The sequence below is a fragment of the Hypanus sabinus genome, chromosome 4, assembly GCF_030144855.1.
Source record: "Hypanus sabinus isolate sHypSab1 chromosome 4, sHypSab1.hap1, whole genome shotgun sequence".
Taxonomy (NCBI): Eukaryota; Metazoa; Chordata; class Chondrichthyes; order Myliobatiformes; family Dasyatidae; genus Hypanus; species Hypanus sabinus.
Window position 1 is genome coordinate 151,460,344 of NC_082709.1, and position 20,185 is coordinate 151,480,528.

Below are 20,185 nucleotides of genomic sequence, written 5' to 3' on the forward strand. Positions count from 1 at the left end.
GTGTTGAGGAAACAGGTAGGATGCAAAATTAGATTAGGAGAATGTGCAAGAAGGTGGCAAATGAAATACAATTTTGGAAAAGGCATGGTCATGCACTTGGTAGTAGAAATAAATGTGCAGACTATTTTCTAAATGGAGGAAATCCAGGAATCTGAGATGCAGAGGGACTTGAAAGTCCTTGTGCAGAACTCCCTGAAAGTTAACTTGCAGGTTGAGTGGGTGATGAGGAAGGCAAATGCCATGTTAGCATTCATTTCAAGAGGTCCAGAATTCAAGAGCAAGGATGTGATGCTGAGGCTTTATAAGGCACTGGTGGGGCCTCATCTTGAGTATTGTGAACAGTTTTGGGCCCTCATTTTAGAAAAGGTGTGCTGGCATTGGAGAAGGTCCAAGGGAGGTTCACAAGGATGATTCCAAGAACGAAAGGTTTATCATAAGAGGAACGTTTGATGGCTCTGGGTCTGTACTCGTTGGAATTCAGAAGGATGAGGGGGGATCTCTTTGAAATATTTTGAATGTTGAAAACCTAGACAGAGTAGATGTGGAATGGATGTTTCCCGTGGTGGGAGAGTCAAGGACAGAAGGGCACAGCCTCGGGATAGAAGGATCCCTTTCAAAACAGATGGCCTAATTCTGCACCTATGTCTTTTGGTCTTATGGTCTTATCAAAGACCCTACCATCCATCTTCTCAGCTATCATCAGACAAGAGGTACTGAAGCCTGAAGATGCACACCTCCAGGCTCGAGAGCAACTACTTCCCTTTAGTCATCCCATTCTTGAACCAACTGGCACAATCCTAATTACTACAATATTACAGCAGTATAACTATTTTGATCACTTTCTGCTAAATGCAGCTTTTTTTTCTTCTAATTGTGTTCTTTCTTGTAAAAATGTATAATCTATGCTTAATTGGCGTTTTTGTTGAGACTGCTACTTATATAATGTGCCTGTAATACTGCTGCTAGTTAGTTTTTCATAGCACCTGTGCATACATGTATTGTGCATATAACAAAAAACTTGACTTTGATTTTGACTTTTAAATGGAAATGCTAACAATAGTAAGCAGATCTAGGCCAATTTGTTTTTGCACAATACTGTGCCAAAGGAAAAATATTGATTCCAACATTCACCTAAAGTGAAAGTATGGTTATCTAGGTACAGATGAATAACAAATCAAGGAAAGTAGGTTGTTCATGGTAAAAGTTCAGAGTTTAGCAAGAATTGTTGAAGCAAACAGATGCTACAAACCTGTTACTCGCATTGTGAAAATCAGGAAAAACAAAATTTCGAGAGCAACATACAGCAACGATCTCAGTCTCTTCCCACTTATAAGTATTGTTTATTTTATCAGATGTGACTTACAGTCCAACTCCAGATCCTGGAATGCATTCAGACACATGTCCTCTGAAGAGAAGAGAAAGTTCATCACAGCAGGCAATGAGCTCTCAGCATCAGTATTCCAAACCAGGTAAGCTAATTTGTGTTTCTGCAGCTAATTTCTATGTGAATCTGCCAAACAATCATTAAGAATGGATAGAACTTCTTCGTATATAGTCTCAATCTGTTCTTTCATGCATACTTAATTTTGTTTTGTTACTGAATCCCTATTTTAGTTGCAGAATATTCCTCGTGTAGGTGTAAAATATGAATTCACCAAAATATGGAAACTATTACATAGCTCACCTAAACTTCGGTGTGAGAAAACAGCACAGACTTGGTGCAGGAACAAAAGAAAATAAAGCATTTGCAATGTCAATTGTATTGCTTACAGTAAATCAGAAGATATTTTATTGATCAAAGGCAGACTTAGGATTTAAATTTATTTTCAGAAGTGATAAATACCATCTCCGAATGGAACTACCAGCTTTAGTCAACAAGATCATTTTTGGCAACAATGTGGAGAAAGTATCAGTTAAACATCTGTGAAAAATATAAAAAATAAATATATAGGAATAAATGAATAAATATTTCATGGAAGTATATTTTTGACAATGTTCTGAAATTAATGGGAATCATCAAGACAGATAGTTGTCACGAATATTTTCTCAATAGACTTGCAAATAAAAATTTAAGTAACAAGCTTCAGAGTAGAACTTAATTTGTAAATTTTCCTAAAGATCTAGGAGATGAACATACAATTTAGGAGCTGGGGTAAGCTGCCTTTCTTGTGAAAACTGCTCTTCCATTCAATAAAATAGCAGCTAACTTAGGTCCTCTCCATGGTAACCTCTTTCTTTCTTGCCAAACAAGAATCTATCTATCCCTGCTTTAAAAACATTCATTAACTCTACTTCTACACTCTTGAGTAAGAGAGTTTCTAGGACACATGATATTCTGGGAGGGAAAATAGTCTTACCTCAGTATTAAAAGGGCAATCCTTGTTCTATTTTCTCCCACAAAAGGAATCAACCTTTAAACTCAAACATGTCAGGATCTTATCACCTCCCTTCTAAACTAAAATGGATAGAAGGCTTGTTGTGACTACAATCTTAGTCACCACAGAGATACTGAACCTGCTGACATTAAAATCTTTATTCATCACAACATTTTTTTTTAATTTCAAAAATAAAGTTTATATTTATGGTTGTTACATTCAGCAGAAAGTAGAACGTAGACCACTACAACACAGGAACTGGCCCTTTGGCCCACAGTATTGTGCCAAATTAATTAAATTAGTAACCAAATGCCTAACTAAACTGATCCCATTTACCCAGACAATATCCATATCCCTTCAAGTACCTTGCTAAGTAACGTAAACTTTTTAAGTTAAGAAATACAAAGAAACATAATACCATGTCACTCATATCTCCCCTTGTGTTGATACGCCATTTTCATTGTTAGAGGGGATTCCCCATCCAACTCTACCTCTCCATGTGCAGTAGCAGAAGGAGCTAAGTCTGTGGTCATTCCTGACAGAGACTTAGTATTGGCTGCACTATCAGTGCATCCTCTTACAAGAAATCAAGATGTCAGAGGTGTCAGTGGTCGACATCAGCTGTCAATTGTTGCAGAGTTTACATGCCATATTAGGCTACAAAATGAAATCAGGCAGCATTACTGGCAACAACACATCCCTTCCCAATGAGCTTAATGCTTAACATACTTTGAACAGAAAGGTGTTAGTATGTGACCATTCACCCTGACAGCCTCCAATGCACCAGAATCGCCAATGCCTATTATGAGCATAAAATCAATCTTCTGGAAAGTGAACCCATGGAAAGCATCTGGCCCTGATGGTGTCCCCATCTCTGTCTTTAGATCCTGAGTACATCTGCTGGTGACGGTACTTGCAGACATCTCTCCCTGCTTTCAGATGACCACTAAAATCCCAATGTCTTATAAAACAAAAAGGTAACATGCCAGAATGACTACCACCTTATGGTTCTGACATCTACCATCATTAATTTCTTTGAAAGGCTGGTCAATGATACACATTAACTCCCAGATAACCTGACCCACTGCAGTTCACCTACTGCCAAACCAGGTCTTATGGCAGAAACCATCTCCCTGGCCCTCCATTCATTCCTGGAGCATCTGGACAGTAAAATGTCTATGTTAGACCATTGTTGATTGACTCCAGCTCTGCCTTCAATACTATAATTCCAAGCAAACTCATCACCAAATTCTGAGACCTGGGAGTCAACACCTCCCTCTACAACTGGATCATTGACTTCTGGACCAACAAATTACCATCAGTAAAGATAGGCAGCAACACCTTGGCCATGATTATTCTCAACACTGGCATCACGCAAAGATGTATCCTCAGCCTCCTACTCCACCCCCTGTACACTCATGGTTGTGTAGCCAAATTCTGCTCTAACTCCATCTACAAGTATGCAGGTGATACCACCGTAGCAGTGTATTTCAAATACTGATGAATCAGAATACAGATAGGAAATGGAGAGCTTAGAAATGTGATGCCAGGACAATACCCTTTCCCTCAATATGAGCAAAACAAAAGACTAATGCAACACACACAAAATGCTGGAGGGGCTCAGCAGACCAGGCAGTATCTACCAAAATGAACAAGCAGATGACAATTTGCACCAAGGCCACAAGATATAGGAGCTGAATTAGACAATTTGGCTCATCAAGTCTGCTCTGCCATTTCATCATGGCTGATCCAACTTTCCTCTCAGCCCCAGTCTCCTGCCTTTTCCCCATTATCCCTTCATACCCTGACCAATCAAGAATCTTTCAACCTCTGCCTTAAATATACATAAAGACTTAGCCTCCACAGCTGCCTGTGGCAAAATATTCCAGTGTCACCACTCTCTGGCTAAAGAAATTCCTCCTTATCTCCATTCTAAAAGAATGCCCATTTATTCTGATGCTGTGTCCTCTGGTCCGAGACTCTCCACTTGGCAAATGCCCTTTTCACATCCACTCTATCAAGGTCTTTCACCATTCGATAGATTTCAATGAGATCATCCCTCATTCATCTGAATTCTATTGAATACGGCTCAGTGCCATCAAACACTCTTTAATAAACAAGCCATTCAATACTGGAATCATTTTTTATGAGCCTCTTTTGAACTGTATCCAGTTTCAGCACATCCTTAATAAGATGAGGGGTGCAAAACTGCTCAAAATACTTCAAGTGAGGCCTCATCAATGCTTCATAGAATCTCAGCATTGCATTCTTGCTTTTTTATTCTAGTCCTCTTCAAATGAATGCTAACATCACATTTGCCTTCCTCACCACAGACACAAACTTCAAATTAACCTTTAGGGAATCCTGAACAAGGACTCCCAAGTCCATTTGCACCTCAGATTTTTGTATTTTTTCTCTATTTAGAAAATAGTCAACCTTTTCATTTCTTTTACCGAAGTGCATGACCATACACTTTCCAACACTGTATTCCACCTGCCATTTCTTTGCCCATTCTCCTAATCTGTCCAAGTCCTTCTGTTGTCTCTCTACTTCCTCAAAATTACCTGCCCGTCCACCTATCTACATATCGTTTGCAAACTTTGTGACAATGCCATCAATTCCTTCATTCAATCATTCACATATAATGAGAAAAGAATCTGTCCCAACACAGACCCCTGTGGAACAACACTGGTCACCAACAGCCGACCAGAAAAGGCTCCCTTTATTCCCAATCATTATCTCCTGCCAATCAGCCACTGCTTTATCCATGCTAGAATCTTTACTGTAAAACTATGGGTTCATAGCTTGTTAAGCAGCCTCGTGTGTGGCGCCTTGTCAAAGGTCTTCTGAAAATTAAGTAAACAATGTCAAGCAATTCTCCTTTGTCTATCCTGCGTGTTACTTCTTCAAAGAATTCCAACAGATTTGTTGGGCAAGATTTTCCCTTGAGGAAACCATGCTGCATTTGGCCTATTTTATTACGTGCCTCTTAGTACATTGGGACCTCATACTTAATAATCATCTCCAATAGTTTCCCAATCATTGAGGTCAGACCAATTGCCCTTTCATTTCCTTTCTTCTGTTTCTCTCGCTTCTTGAAAAGTGGAGTGACAATTGCAATATTCCATTCTTCCGAAACCATTCTGGAATCTAGTGAATCTTGAAAGAACATTAATAATGCCCCCTTGATCTCTTGAGCCAGCTCTTTTAGAACCCTGGGGTGTACACCATCTGGTCCAGAGACTTATCTACCTTCAGACCTTTCAGTTTCCTAAGAATCTTCTCTCTAGTTACGTCAACTTCATACACTTCATGACCCCCGGCACCTGAGGACTGATGCAAAAACTTGCTCAGTTTGTCCTCCATTTCATTGTCCCCCATTACTGCCTCTACAACATAATTTCCAATGATGCAGTGTCCACTCTTGCCTCACTTTAATCCATCATGTATCTAAAGAAACTTTTGTGTCCTCTTTAATATTGTTGGATGGTTTACTTTAGTATTCCACCTTGACAATGACTTTTTTAGTTGCCTTCTCATGGTATTTAAAAACTTCCCAGTTTAAATACCAGTTTAAAGTCCTCTAACTTCCCACTAATTTTTGTTCTATTAATGCCCTCTATTTAGCTTTTATGTTGGCTTAGACTTCTCTTGTTAGTCATTGTTGTGTCATCTTTCCTTTAGAATGCTTCTTCCTCTTTGGGATGTACTTATCCTGTGCCTTCCAAATTACTTCTAAAAATTCCAGATATTGCTGCTTTGCCATCATCCCTGCCAGTGTTCTTTTCCAAACATTTCTGGCCAACTCCTCTCTCGTACCTCTGTAATTCCCTTTACTCCACTGTAATACTGATACATCTGACATTAGCTTCTCCTTCTCAAAATTTAAGCTGAATTTGATCATGTTATGATCATCTGCCCCCAAGGGTTCTTTTACCTGAGGCTTTCTAAACAATTCCAGTTGTTTAATTGCACAACACTCAATCCAGAACAGCAGATCCCCTAGTGGGCTCAACCACAAGCTAATCTAAAAAGCCATCTTGTAGGCATTCTAGAAATTCCCTCTTGGAATCCAGCACCAACCTAATTTTCCCAATCTACCTTCACATTGAAATCCCCTATGACTATTGTAACATTGCCCTTTTGGTATGCATTTTCTATCTCCCTTTCTAATTTGTAGACCACATCCTTACCACTGTTTGGGGGGGGGGGTCTGTATTTAACTCCCAATGGGGTCTTTTTATCCTTGCAGTTCCTTAGCTCTATCTACAATTACTCAACCCCTTCCTACCCTATGTCACCTCTTTCTAATGATATGATTTAATTTTTTGCCAACAGAGCAATACCACCACCACCTCACCTTCCTGCCTGTCCTTTCGATACAATGTGTATCCATGGACATTAAGCTCCCAGCTATAATCTTCTTTCCGCCATGATTCAGTAATGCCTACTACATAATACCTGGAATATGCAACTGTGCTGCAAGTTCACCTACCTTATTCTGTATACTGCACACATTCAAATATAACACCTTCTGTCCCATGTTCACTCTTTTCGATTTTGCCCACCTACGTTACAACTCATCCTGCTGACTGCAACTTTGCTCTTTCAACAGCCTTTCCTCACTACACATCACCTCTGTTTGTAAACCATCTACCTCATCTTCAGCACTATTATCCACCTTTCCTACGATACTTCTGGCATTGAAATATTGGCAGCTCAGGACACTAGTTGCACCTTGCTCAACCTTTTGATTCCTAACTTTGTCTGAGGACTCACCAACATCTTCCTCCACAATCTCTCCACGAACTGTTCTAGCACTCTGGTTTACATTCCCCTGCAACTCTAGTTTAACCCCACCATGCAGCATTAACAAACCTTCCACCAGTATATTAGTCCCCCTCTAGTTCAGGTGCAAACTGCCCCTTCTGTACAGATCCCACCTTCCCTGGAAAAGGGGCCAATTATCCAAAAATCTTAGCCACGTATTAAACTGTATAATCTTCCTAGTTCTGGCCTCACTTGTTAGCAATCCTGAGATCATAAGATATAGGAGCAGAACTAGGCCATTTAGCCCATTGAGTCTGCTCCGCTCTTCCAATATGGCTGATCCCAGATCCCACTCAACCCCATAAGTCTGACTTCTCAACCTTTTGATGCCCTGACTGATCAGGAAACAATCAATTTCTGCCTTACACGGACTTGGCCTCCATCACAGTCTGTGGCAGAGCATTCCACAGATCTACTATTCTCTGACTAAAAAAAGTTCCTCCTTATTTCTGTTCTAAAGGGTCACTCCTCAATTTTGAGGCTGTGCCCTCTAGTTCTGGATGCCCCACAATAGGAAGCATCCTCTCCACATCCACCCTATCTAGTCCTTTCAACACTTGGTAACTTCCATTGAGATTCTCCCCCCCCCCCCCCCGTCACATTCATCTAAATTGGCCCAAAGTTGCCAAACGCTCCTCATATGTTAACCCCTACATTCCTGGAATCATCCTCATGATCCTCCTCTGGACTCTCTCCAATGACAACACATTCTTTCTGAGATATGGGGCCCAAAACTGTTGACAATACTCCAAGTGTGGCCTGACTAGCATCTTATATAGGCTCAACATTATCTCCTTGCTTTTATATTCTGTTCCCCTTGAAATAAATGCCAACATTGTATTTGCCTTCTTTACCATAGTTTCAACCTGTAAATTAACATTCTGGGAGTCTTGCACGAGGACTCCTAAGTCCCCCTGCACTTCTGATGTTTGAACTTTCTCCCTATTTAGATAAAAGGCAACACTATTATTTCTTTTAACAAAATGCATTATCATACAGTTTCAAACACTGTATTCCATTTGCCACTTTTTGCCCTTTCTTCCAATTTATCTAAGTCCTGCTGCAATCGTATTACTTCCTCAGCACTACCTACCCCTCCGCCTATCTTTGTATCACCTGCAAACTTTGCCACAAAGCCATCAATTCCATTATCTAAATCATAGATAAACAATGTGAAAAGCAGCAGTCCCAATACTGACCCCTGAGGAACACCACTCGTCACCGGCTAGTGGTCACATCCGCTGGAGATCCTACCCTTTAACTTAGCACCTATCTCCTAAAAATCCCTATGCAGAATCATCAATCATCCTATCCATGTCATTGGTCCTTATATGAAACACGACTTTATGGCTGTGTACCCTCCCACTTAAGAATGGGGAGGACTTGATCCAAGATATCCCTGACCCTAGCACCCGGGAAACAACATATCATCCAGGAATCTCATTCTCATCCTCAGAACCATCTGTTTACCCTTACTAATGAATCCCCTATCACCATAGCTTGCCTCTTCTTCTTCCTTCCCTTGAGTCACAAAGACAGACAGTGGCAGAGACCTGACCACTGTGATTTTTTTCTGTTAGGTCATTCCCCACCCCCACCCCTGGACAGTATCGAAAGTGATAAACTTGTGACTTGAGGGGAACTCAGGGGTACTCTGAACTGGCTCCTTAACCCCTTTCCCTTTCCTGACAGTCACCCAGTTTCCTGTGTCCTGCAACTTGGGTGTAACTACCTCTCTCTGTCCTATCACCACTTCAGTCTCCCAAATGATCCAGTTCCAGCTCCAACTCCATAGTGCAGATTGTTAGAAGTTGTAGCTGGATGCACTTTTCGCAGTTGTAGTCAACAGAGACACTGGAGCATTCCACAATCCTGTACGCCATTTCTACTATCCTAGCTGAGCAGATTTAAAGAAGGAAAGAAAATAAAAACTTAATCTGGAGCTTTTAAGGGTTATGGAAAAAAGGCAGGTAGGTGGAGATGAGTCCATGGCCAGGTCTGCCATGATCTTATTGAATGACAGAGCAGGCTTGACAGGCCAGATTCCTACTTCTGCTCCTATTTCTTATGTTCTTAGTTCTTTTCTTTGCTTTCTATGACTAAAGCCTCTCTTTGCAGAAGCATCAAAAAGCTAAAGGCTCAAGATCACCACTCTGACTCTGTCCACTCAGAAAACAGCTGCTTTGATGATGGCCAGTGCATTTGCCCCTTTAATTTACTCTTTCTAATCAATCCCAAATGCCGATTGGTTGCTGGTCAAGGCTCGTTTTCACTGTAGCAACCCGCTGCTGCCTTTTGCACTCGGTCTGTGGACCCAGCTGATGCCCCCTCCTCGCAAAACTTGCAATGTCAGGATTGGCCCCTTTTTCATCAGGACTGGAAAAGAAGGGAGAAGAAAGAATAAGAAGGTGGGGGAAGGGAGGATGAACTATAGGGAGGCAGGTGATAGGTGAAACTGGGAGATGGGAGGGGGTGAAGTAAAGAGCTAGGAAACTGATTGGTGAAAGACATAAAAAGGTGGCGAAGGGGCTCGTCTTTGACTTCAGGGAAAGGATTGGGCATGTGCTTCTCTCTTCATCAACAATGCTAATATTGAGAGCTTTAAGTTTCTGAGAGTGAACATCACCAATAGTTTGTCATGGTCCAACTATGTAGATGCCATGACCAAGAAAGCCTTTACTTCTTCAGGAAGCTAAAGAAATTTAGTATGTTCCCATTGGTTCTAACCAGTTCTGCATTCTGTAATATTACCTTGATCTATGACGAAATTTATCTGACTGAAGTTCATTATATGGAGTTCAGGTGAAAGCTCTGAAGAAATCAGCAGTGTACGCTTCACCACATGATCTGTGCAAAGAAAACTTACTTTGAATAAGGGAAAGGGGTAAATAGGGTTTTCCAGAACATCTATTCTTTGCCTGGCTTCTGTATGTTTCTAGCATTTTTTCGTTTGTTTTTGTTCCCATTCATCTCTGCAAATTGACGTATATTTGGAATAACAGTTTACAGTATTTATTCTGATAAGGTTCATTAACTTTATTTTATTAGATGTGGCCAACAGCCCAACGTACACAAATCCAGTTGATGGAATGGGGTCAGGCGCTTGCAGCCACAGCCCAACACAACAGATAATTACCTCTCAATATCTATATTCTAAGCCAGGTAAATTATCTTGTAACTTATTTGTGAGTCTCACATAGTGTTGATGAGAGTGCATAGAATTACAGTATTCACTGATCCCAGTCTCATTCTGTTAATCTTACTCACGTTCTGAATCTTCCTTTATTGAGTGAAGTTGTCAAATGATAGAAATGTCCTGCTGAGTTCCTCCAGCATTTTGGGTGTGCTGCTTGGACTTCCAGCACTGGCAGATTTTTTATTGCTTGTAACTTTGACCAGATTGAATATGTTAAATCTTTAGTAAAGAAGATAAAAATGAAATAGAAAATGTGCACAAACAGACTATGTATTGCTGGCAATAAGTGAGAAGATATGATTTTTGATGATAAAAACATTGTACCTGTACAAAACGCTTAATCTTTTAATAATAAGCAATAGTGTTTAAATCAATAGCCGTTTTCACCTCTAATATTATCCATCCTCACATAATGCATTATTTATTTACCTGGAAAATGTAACTGTTCATTTAGTTGTGGCTGCATTGTCTCTGTGGTCTTTTGGTGGGAAGGATGATTAATCTAAAATTAGTATGTTGGGGAATGTAGATAGTCACATCAATTTGAATGAAAAAGAATCAAATATCTGAATAATGAAGTGTTTGATAACAATAGACAGTGTAGAGATTTCTGAAATTAATAGCAATTTCAAGAGTTTGCACAATCATCTGATACATAAAGGAGGTAATTTTTATTTTTTACTTATATTTGGAAGATCTGCTGGAGGGCTAGCATGTATTAATGGACATTGAAAGGTGATGGTAAACCATTTCCTCAATCAGTACACTCCCTTAGTTGAAGGTATTCCAAGTGTAGTTGTGTATTCCAAAGTTTAGATCCAATGACATTGAAGGTGCAGCAATATTTTCCAGGTCAGAATGGCATGCGGAACTAGAAACATAAGCAGAAGGTGGGGCTTGGGGCGGGGGGTGAGGGGAAGAGGGTTGTTTACACCTACAGTGGGTGCTATAATCGTGTACCTGCTGCTCTTGTTCAGAATTATATATCATCGCTTAGCTGTGGCACTGCAATTCTGAAATGAGGTACATTGTAGCGACAAAGTGCCTGTATTAGAGGTTGTGTATGTGTAGAGTGGTTATCCACAATATTCTCAGTGTAAAATGGTGAATAAAGGCTAATTGAATGGAGGGCATTAATTAATGCATTAAGGGCATTAATCCTGGATGCAACTGGAAACTCAGAGAGGCTCTCATAGTCCCAATAACAACATGTAAAGGAAATGTGTCCAGATACAGCTGCACATGATGGCACTGGAGATGCACATAGATTCACTTTGGAGCATCTGCAGTGTTGAGAATATTGTGGATAACATATTTAGTGAGTTAATCACTCCTCAGTGTAAGGTTCAAAGGAAAGACAAGGAATGGGGACCAACAGGAGGAACAGGAGCAGGAAGGTAGTGCAGGAGATATACCACTCCAAATCAGAAATACCACTTTGGATACTGTTGGGAGAGAAGGCAACAGTGAAAACTATGGTACCATGGGTAGCTCTGCTGCATGAAAGGGCAGAAAACAGAGTGACAGAGCTATAGCGCTAGGGGATTCCATGGTAAGTGAAACAGGCTGTCCTGGTGGATGCTCCAGAGGATCACGAAGAAGAGCCACGCTTTCCTGCTGGAATGCTGGTGAGTCCTGGACTGCTGAAACCTTCAGCTGTCCATGCAAACAGGATGACTGTGATTATCAGGAACACCTCAGAGAGAGAGGTTACTCTGACTTGTGATGCCAAAGACACATCTTCTCCCCTGTGAGGGTAAAATCTCATTTTCCGGTGAGAAAACTGGGAGAGAATTAGAGTTAGAATTTTATTTCTTGCATCCATCTCACAACATGAGGGAGTAAAAATCTTTATGTTGTGTCTCCATCGTTATGTACAAGCAATAAGGAAGGGAAATTTGGGACGATATTCCCCAAATACTGAGATTGTATACATAATTGTTTTGTATACATATATGTAGAGTCAGATGTGCAATCAGATCAATATGTTTTAATAAATCTGAAAGCCTGGTGAAAGGAGCTGTCCCGAGGCTGTTGGTCTGAAGATAGAAGTGATGACCACATGACCATGGCCCAAGAATGTGAGGTCTGAAGATGGCGCTTATGGGGTGAGGCTGTTTTAGGCTTCACTCCAGTCCTTTTACTTTTCTTCTACCAACAATCACCCCCTAACTGAACTATCTATACCTATTCTAAAGAGATTGATATTTATTGATATTTCGACTGTTTGAATTATTTTTCAACTCTTCAAAATGTCTAACCCATGAGAACCTAAGGAATCGAAACTGGCGAAAGAACCATTAACTTTGGAAGCAATTGCGAAACTTATGGACGAGGGACTTGAGAAACTAGAGAATAAACTCACCCCAAAGCTTTCTGTGCTCGATGAAACTTTAAAGATAGTCAATGCAAAACTTCAATCACTCGCATCGGTTACTCAACAACAACAAGCAAGAATTTTAGCTCTCGAAGATGCTGCTCGCCAGAGAGATCACAAAATTGAAACTTTGGAACAAAAGCTATCTTCAACTTCTCAACAGCTGGAACATTATAAATCCAAGTTTACTGATCTTGAAAACCGGTCTCGAAGACAGAACCTCCAGATAATTGGGCTTCTGGAAAATTTTGAGAAGGGTGATCCGACTGTATTTTTCTCTAAATTTCTAATGGATGTCTTCAGCTCAGAAATTCTGGATACTCCTCCAATAATCGACTGCGCACATCACATCTCTCGTTTTCAACCTGTTCCAGGCGCAAAACCACGACCAGTGATTCTCTGGCTTCATTATCCTCATATTAAAGAATGCCTGATTCGGGCTGCCAGAAAAAAAGGATATGATCAGCTTTCAAGATTTCAAATTTCGTATTCTGGAAGACTACAGTCCAGAAGTTTTAAATGAAAGAATGGCTTTTAAACTGATGATGTTGGAAATCTATCGGAAAGGTTATAAACAAGAGTTGTTATTTCCAGCACAATTGAGAGTTACTCTTCCCGATAAGACTTGTTGGTTGTTCAAATCTCCAGCGGATGCCCCAAGATTTCTTCAAGAATAGCACCTTTTCACTACGAATTGACTAACATATTGTATTTTTATTATACGTATTAGATTTTTCCTTTAAGCTAATAATTAGTGTATAGATTCGGACCTTTCATAAATTGATGATCATTATGTGATGGCTGATAGTGTATTTTTTACACACCTAAGTAAAGGTCCGTTTTTTGGTTTATTTTGAATTTGTTTTTTTAACTATTATTCTGTTAGTTTTGTAAGTAACTAATTAATGCTTTTATATACATTTTTGTCTTATATTTTTAATGCTTAAATATTAAGGTTTTTTTTTAAAAAACTTTTTTCCAAGATGTCGTTTCTTCTCCCCATAAGACTTTCGTGCTTGGATACATCACATCTGTTTGGATGTGTCTGAATAAGACTGAAGACCTTCTTTTAAAATATTAATATAATGTTATCCACTTTTGGGTTTTAATGATTTAGTATTTTTCTTTTTTTTAATCTTTTTATATATAATAATACTAATTTCATAGTTTAATCCTTGTTATACTAACCCTTTTTTTGAATATGGGTGGTTTGTGTCTGTTTTTTTTACTTTTCTTTTGAGTTGCCGTCTTGAGACATGGGGGTAAAATTAGTATTAGTTTGCCTGCTTGCCTCTTTCTGGCTTTTTCCTGGGTTTCTGGGGGTGGGGGGATGGAAATTCTTTTTTGCTTTCACTTTTTGCTTAGTTTTCACTTCATGGGCTGACTCGAAAATACCAAAATGGCTGTAGTGTCGTAACTTCTGGTTCCTCTTTGAACTTGCTCTCCTCTTCCGGATTCATGAGTTTGTCTTCTTTTTAACCTTGTGCTTTAACTACGATAAACATTGGCAATGTAGATAAGATTATTAACTTTGTTTCTTGGAATACTAACAGTTTAAATCATCCGATCAAACGGAAAAAAATATTTAAAGTATTCCACAGAATGAATGCTAATATTATCTTTGTACAAGAGACTCAAGAGAGGAAGGAGGACAGTCAGCGTTTTTTTCAGTTTTGGAAAGACCAGCAGTATCATTCGAATTCCCAAGCCAAAGTAAGAGGCGTTTCTATTTTTATAGATTCCTCAACCTCTTTTATACATTATGAAACAATTTTGGACCCACAAGGTAGATTTTTGCTTCTCACTGGTTTACTTTTTAATCAAAAAGTTGTTTTAGTTAACATTTATGTTCCAAATACTGACTGTCCTGAATTTTTTAAGTGTTTATTTACGTCTTTCCCTAATTTAAATAAGTACATGTTGATAATGGGTGGGGATTTTAACTGTTGTCTAAATCCCTTGATGGATAGATCTAAGTCCACTCAGGTTCTTCCGAATAAATCGGCCTCTCTTATTAACTCCTTTATAGTTGATTCTGGAATTTCTGAAATTTGGCAATTCTTACACCCCGACAAAGAATTTTCATACTTTTCTCATGTTTATCATATTTACTCAAGAATTGACTATTTCTTTATTGATCATTGTTTACTTACAGATGTTATTAATTGTAAATATGATTCCATTACCATCTCTGATCATGCACCTTTGAAGCTATCTATTAAGACAATGGATTCATCCTCAAATGCCAAATCTTGGTGGTTCAACTCTACTTCAGGACTCAGACTTTCTCAACTTTATTCAACAACAAATTAACCATATAACAATTACAGCATGGAAACAGGCCATCTCGGCTCTTCTAGTCCATGCTGAACGCTTACTCTCCCCTAATCTCACTGACCCACACTCAGCCCATAACTCTCCATTCCTTTCCTGTCCATATACCTATCCAATTTTGCTTTAAATGACAATACCAAACCTGCCTCTACCACTTCTACTGGAAGCTCATTTCACACAGCTACCACTCTCTGAGTAAAGAAAATTCCCCCTCATGTTACCTTTAAACTTTTGCCCCCTAAGTCTCAACTCATGTCCTCTTGTTTGGATCTCCCCTACTCTCAATGGCAAAAGCCTATCCACATCAACTCTATCTATCCCCCTCATAATTTTAAACACCTCTATCAAGTCCCCCCTCAACCTTCTATGCTCCAAAGAATAAAAACTCAGCTTGTTCAATCTTTCCCTGTAACTTGATTTGTTTTTTTCAACAAACTCTACAGAAGAGATTTCTAGTGGAATATTATGGGACACTCTTAAAGCATTTATTTGCGGACAAATTATTTCATACTCTGCTGGAGTCAGGAAATGCATTAACACTGAAATACTTACATTGGTTGATAAAATTAAAGAAACTGATAAGACTTACTCTGTGACCCCTAGTAAAGAACTTTATAAAAGGAGAGTTGAACTTCAAATTGAGCACAGTTTGTTATTATCCTCCTTGAATGAAAATCAGTTAATTAAATCCAGAACTTAATTTTTTGTGCATGAAGATAAATCTGGTAAATCTGGTTAATCAATTGAAAACTGCTTCGGTTAAACGGCAAATCATTAAGATTTGTAAACAAGGTGGCACTTTGACGATTGATCATAAAGAGATAAATAAAGCCTTTCAATATTTTTATAACTCTTTATATCAATCAGAACTTGTTGAGGATTCTTCTATAATGGATGAATTTTTAGGAAAATTGAATATTCTGAAATTAACAGCGGAAGATTGTGTATTTCTAGATGCACCTATTACGGAAATCAAAATAAAAGAGGCTATTTTTTCAATGAATTCAGGTAAAGCCCCTGGTCCGGATGGTTATACTGTGGAATTTTTTAAATCCTTTTCTTCTATACCCTCTCCTTGGCTTTGTAAAATTTTAAAAGATGTGTTAACTATAGGTAAACTACCATAATCTTTTTATGACATCTCCATTCCTTAATTCTTAAAAAAGATAAAGACCCTATAGAATGTGCATCCTATCGACCTATATCCTTGCTGAATACAGATTCCAAGATTTTTACCAAAACTTTGGCCACAAGATTAGAAAATATATTACCTCAAATTATCTCTGAAGACCAGACCAGATTTAGTAAAAATCATTATTCATCCTTTAACATTAGAAAATTAATTGATATAATTTATACTCCTTCATCTAAAATACCAGAATGTGTCATTTCCTTAGATGCTAAAAAAGCGTTTGATAGAGTTGAATGGCCATATTTATTTAATGCGCTGCAGAATTTTAATTTTAGCCTGAAATTTATATCATGGATTAAATTAATATATTATAAACCTTTGGCTTTGGTTCTTACCAATAATCAGAGATCTCCTTTTTTTCAGTTGTCCCATGGTACGAGGCAAGGCTGCCCTTTAAGTCTCTATTATTTGACATTGCTTTGGAACCTTTAGCTATTGCCATTCATGACTCACCTAATATTTTTGGTATTACCCATAGGGAAGGGACTTAGAAGTTATCATAATATGCTGATGATTTGTTACTATATATATCTGACCCTGAGAGATCTATTCCTGTTATTTTATCCTTGCTTGCTCACTTTAGTAGTTTTTCTAGCTACAAACTGAATTTTAATAAGAGTGAATTATCTCCATTAAATATGCAAGTTTCAATCTATAAACACTTACCATTTAAAGTTGTTACAGATAATTTTACTTATTTGGGTATTAAAATTACCAAGAAACATAAGGATTTATTTAAAGTTAACTTTTTACCTTTAATTGACTAAATCAAGCAACTTATTACCAGATGGTCCCCATTATCTTTGTCATTGGTTGGTTGAATTAATGCTATTAAGATGATAGTTTTACCCAATTTTTTATATCTATTTCAAGCATTACCAATTTTTATTCCTAAATCTTTTTTTGACATTATTGACTCCAAAATATCCTCGTATGTGTGGCAGAATAAAAATCCTAGATTAAGTAAAAAATATTTACAGAAGCCTAAGAAGGAAGGTGGTTTGGCTTTGCCAAACCTAAGATTTTACTACTGGGCAGTTAACATTCGATATTTAATATTTTGGATACAAGAATAGGTCAGAGTAGCTTGCCCACAATGGGTAAATTTGGAGAGTAAATCTGTACAAGACCTTTCATTGTTTTTTATTTTAGGATCTTCACTTCCTTTTTCTTTATCTAAATTGAATAAACAAATAACTAATCCTATAGTTAAACATACATTATGAGTATGGTTTCAATTTCATAAATTCTTTGGCTTGAATAAGTTTATCTTATCAAGCCCTATTATATCTAACTTTTTTTTCCAGCCCTCTTTTATGGACCAAGCCTTTGTGTTATGGAAAACAAAAGGTATAACATGTTTTCGTGATCTGTTGTTAGATAACAGCTTTATGTCCTTTGAACAGCTGTCCAATAAATATAATTTGCCTAAAACTCATTTTTTTAGATACTTGCAAGTTAGAAATTTCTTGAATAATATGTTACAGTCTTTTCCAAAATTATGGCCAATGGATATGACGGAAAAAATTCTAGCTCTGAATCCTTGCCAGAAAGGTTTAGTAGCCATCATTTATAACATGATCATGAAAATACAGCCAGGGGTATCAGAAAAATTTAAGAAGGAATGGGAAAGAGAACTTCGCTGTCTTGTACCCACAGAGCCGTGGGAGAAAATTTTACAATTAGTTAATTCTTCTTCCATTTGTGCTAAACATGCCCTATTACAATTTAAGGTTGTACATAGGGCTCATACGTCCAAGGACAAACTTGCTCGATTTTATTCTCATGTTAATCCAACCTGTGATAGATGTCAATCTGAAGTCGCTTGATTGACCCACATGTTTTGGTCTTGCCCGTTTGCAAAATTATTGGAAAGATATTTTCGGTACTATTTCAACAGTTCTGAATATCAAATTGCAACCACATCCTATTACTGCAATTTTTGGTTTACCAATGGTGGATAATAGTTGTTTATCCCCCTCAGCATGGTGGATGATTGCATTTGTCACATTAATGGCTAGAAGATCTATGCTATTGAACTGGAAAGAAATTAATCCTCCAACTACATTTCAGTGGTTTTCTCAAACTATTTCTTGTTCGAGTTTAGAAAAAATTATAAGTGTTGTCTTAGACCCTTCAGTTAAATTTGAAGAAACTTGGAGACCATTTATTCAACATTTTCATATGAGCTAAACTGACTTTTCCTAAACCTTATTCTTATCATCTGTAATTACTTGGATAGAGGTGTGGAGTTATTGACGCTACTGTGTATATTTGATATAATGTTGGCCATGTTGGTTAGGTTAGTTTTTTCTTTGTTTTTTTTGGGGGGGTCTTATTTTTTTCATTTTCTGTAATTTATTATATATGGATTATCAACCATTTGTATTTATACCTTAACTTATTAATTATGTATTCTCAAGCTCTTTGTACTCAATGTTTCATTTATGTTTGTTTAAATCAATAAAAAGATTAAAAAGAATGTGAGTGCCCTGCAGTCAATCCATGGATTCTGTGGGTACTACCGGAGATTTGTGAAGGACCACTCCAGAGTAAGATACCCTTTTAATCAGCTTCTGTGTGGTTACGCACCTTGAGGAAGAAAGGGAGGAGAATGAAAGGAGAAGGCACGGTTTACCTTAGCCCTTCGGAGCGTTTTGGGACAAGATGGGATGCAAAATGTGAAGAGGCCTGTCAGTTGCCGAAAGTGTTGCTGACTAAAGCACCTCAGCCAGCCTTTGTGAACCCTCTTTTGCCATATGTATTGTGTACAGAAGCCAGCCATGAGGCGTTAGGCGGTGTTCTATGTCAGGACCGAGGTAAAGCATTAAGACCTGTTGCTTTCATCAGCCCAGGTTTGTCACCATCCAAACAAAACTATCCTGTGCACAAAATGGAGTTTCTGGCATTAAAATTAGCCATGGTGGGTAAGAAAAGTGACTATCTATATGGTGCCAAGTTTAAGGTGAGCACTGACAAAAATCCACCGACTTATATCCTCACCTCAGCAAGGTTGGATGCCACAGGTCATCGCAGATTGATGGCATTGCCTGCTTATGATTTCAGCCTGAACTATCATCCAGGGAGCCAGAACATTGATATGTATGTTGTCTTGACTTTCACATTGAGTGCCAGAAATGGACAGAGAATGAAAGGGCATTCCTACCTCTGGTGTTAAAGCAACGTACCATTTTTCCACAATGGGGAACTCAGAGGCAAGGCTATGGCATGATAGAGCTGTGGATCATTTGGGAGCTTCTGGTCATGCCACTCCACAAGCATATTGTAACTTGACTACTCTGGATATGAAGCAGTTGCTTACCTTGAGCCCTGCGGAAATGGCACAGCCCAGCAAGACTACCCTTCTTTAGGTGCCATTTGGTCATCTGTTTTAAAAAGGATATGACCCAAGTTGAGAAGACTAAACATTCTACCATACCCCAACTGATGAGTTCATGGGACAGACTGGAGTTCAGGAACAAAATTGTGTATAGGGCCATGTCTCCTCCAGACAGACTTCGATGTTCCCAGTTGGTTTTGTCTGCGAAGTACTGGAGGATTGTACTAAAGCCACTTCTTGATGACTGATGTCATTTGGGATTTGACAAGACCTATGGATTGCTCCAAGATCAATTCTATTGTCCCAAATGAAGTCAGATGTTGAAGAGTACAGGCAGTTCCCAGATTATGTATGAGTTCCGTTCCTGAGTCCGTCTTTAAGTCGGATTTGTACATAAGTCGGAACAAGTACATCCGGTATTATTTAGCATCAATTGGTCAAACGTTTGTCTTAGTATATAGTATATATTTTACCTTTCTATGCATATAAAACACTTAAGAAGCCTATGTATTCCAATAATTAAACTACTGCTTTGCTTAAT

The 20,185-nt window shown here is 38.4% G+C and overlaps 1 protein-coding gene across 8 annotated transcripts in view; it reads left to right on the forward strand.

The window, feature by feature from the left end:
* The window catches only part of spag17 (sperm associated antigen 17), a 319,560-nt gene that overhangs the window by 271,647 nt on the left and 27,728 nt on the right, over positions 1 to 20,185 (forward strand). For all 8 annotated transcript variants that reach the window (XR_009511839.1, XM_059968399.1, XM_059968400.1 and 5 more), the window contains 2 exons: positions 1,353 to 1,469; positions 10,254 to 10,367. Coding sequence is in view for 7 of the 8 variants with exons in the window: in XM_059968399.1 (XP_059824382.1) it covers positions 1,353 to 1,469; positions 10,254 to 10,367 (231 nt within the window). In the remaining variant the exon portion in view is untranslated. The remainder of the gene's footprint in view (positions 1 to 1,352; positions 1,470 to 10,253; positions 10,368 to 20,185) is intronic.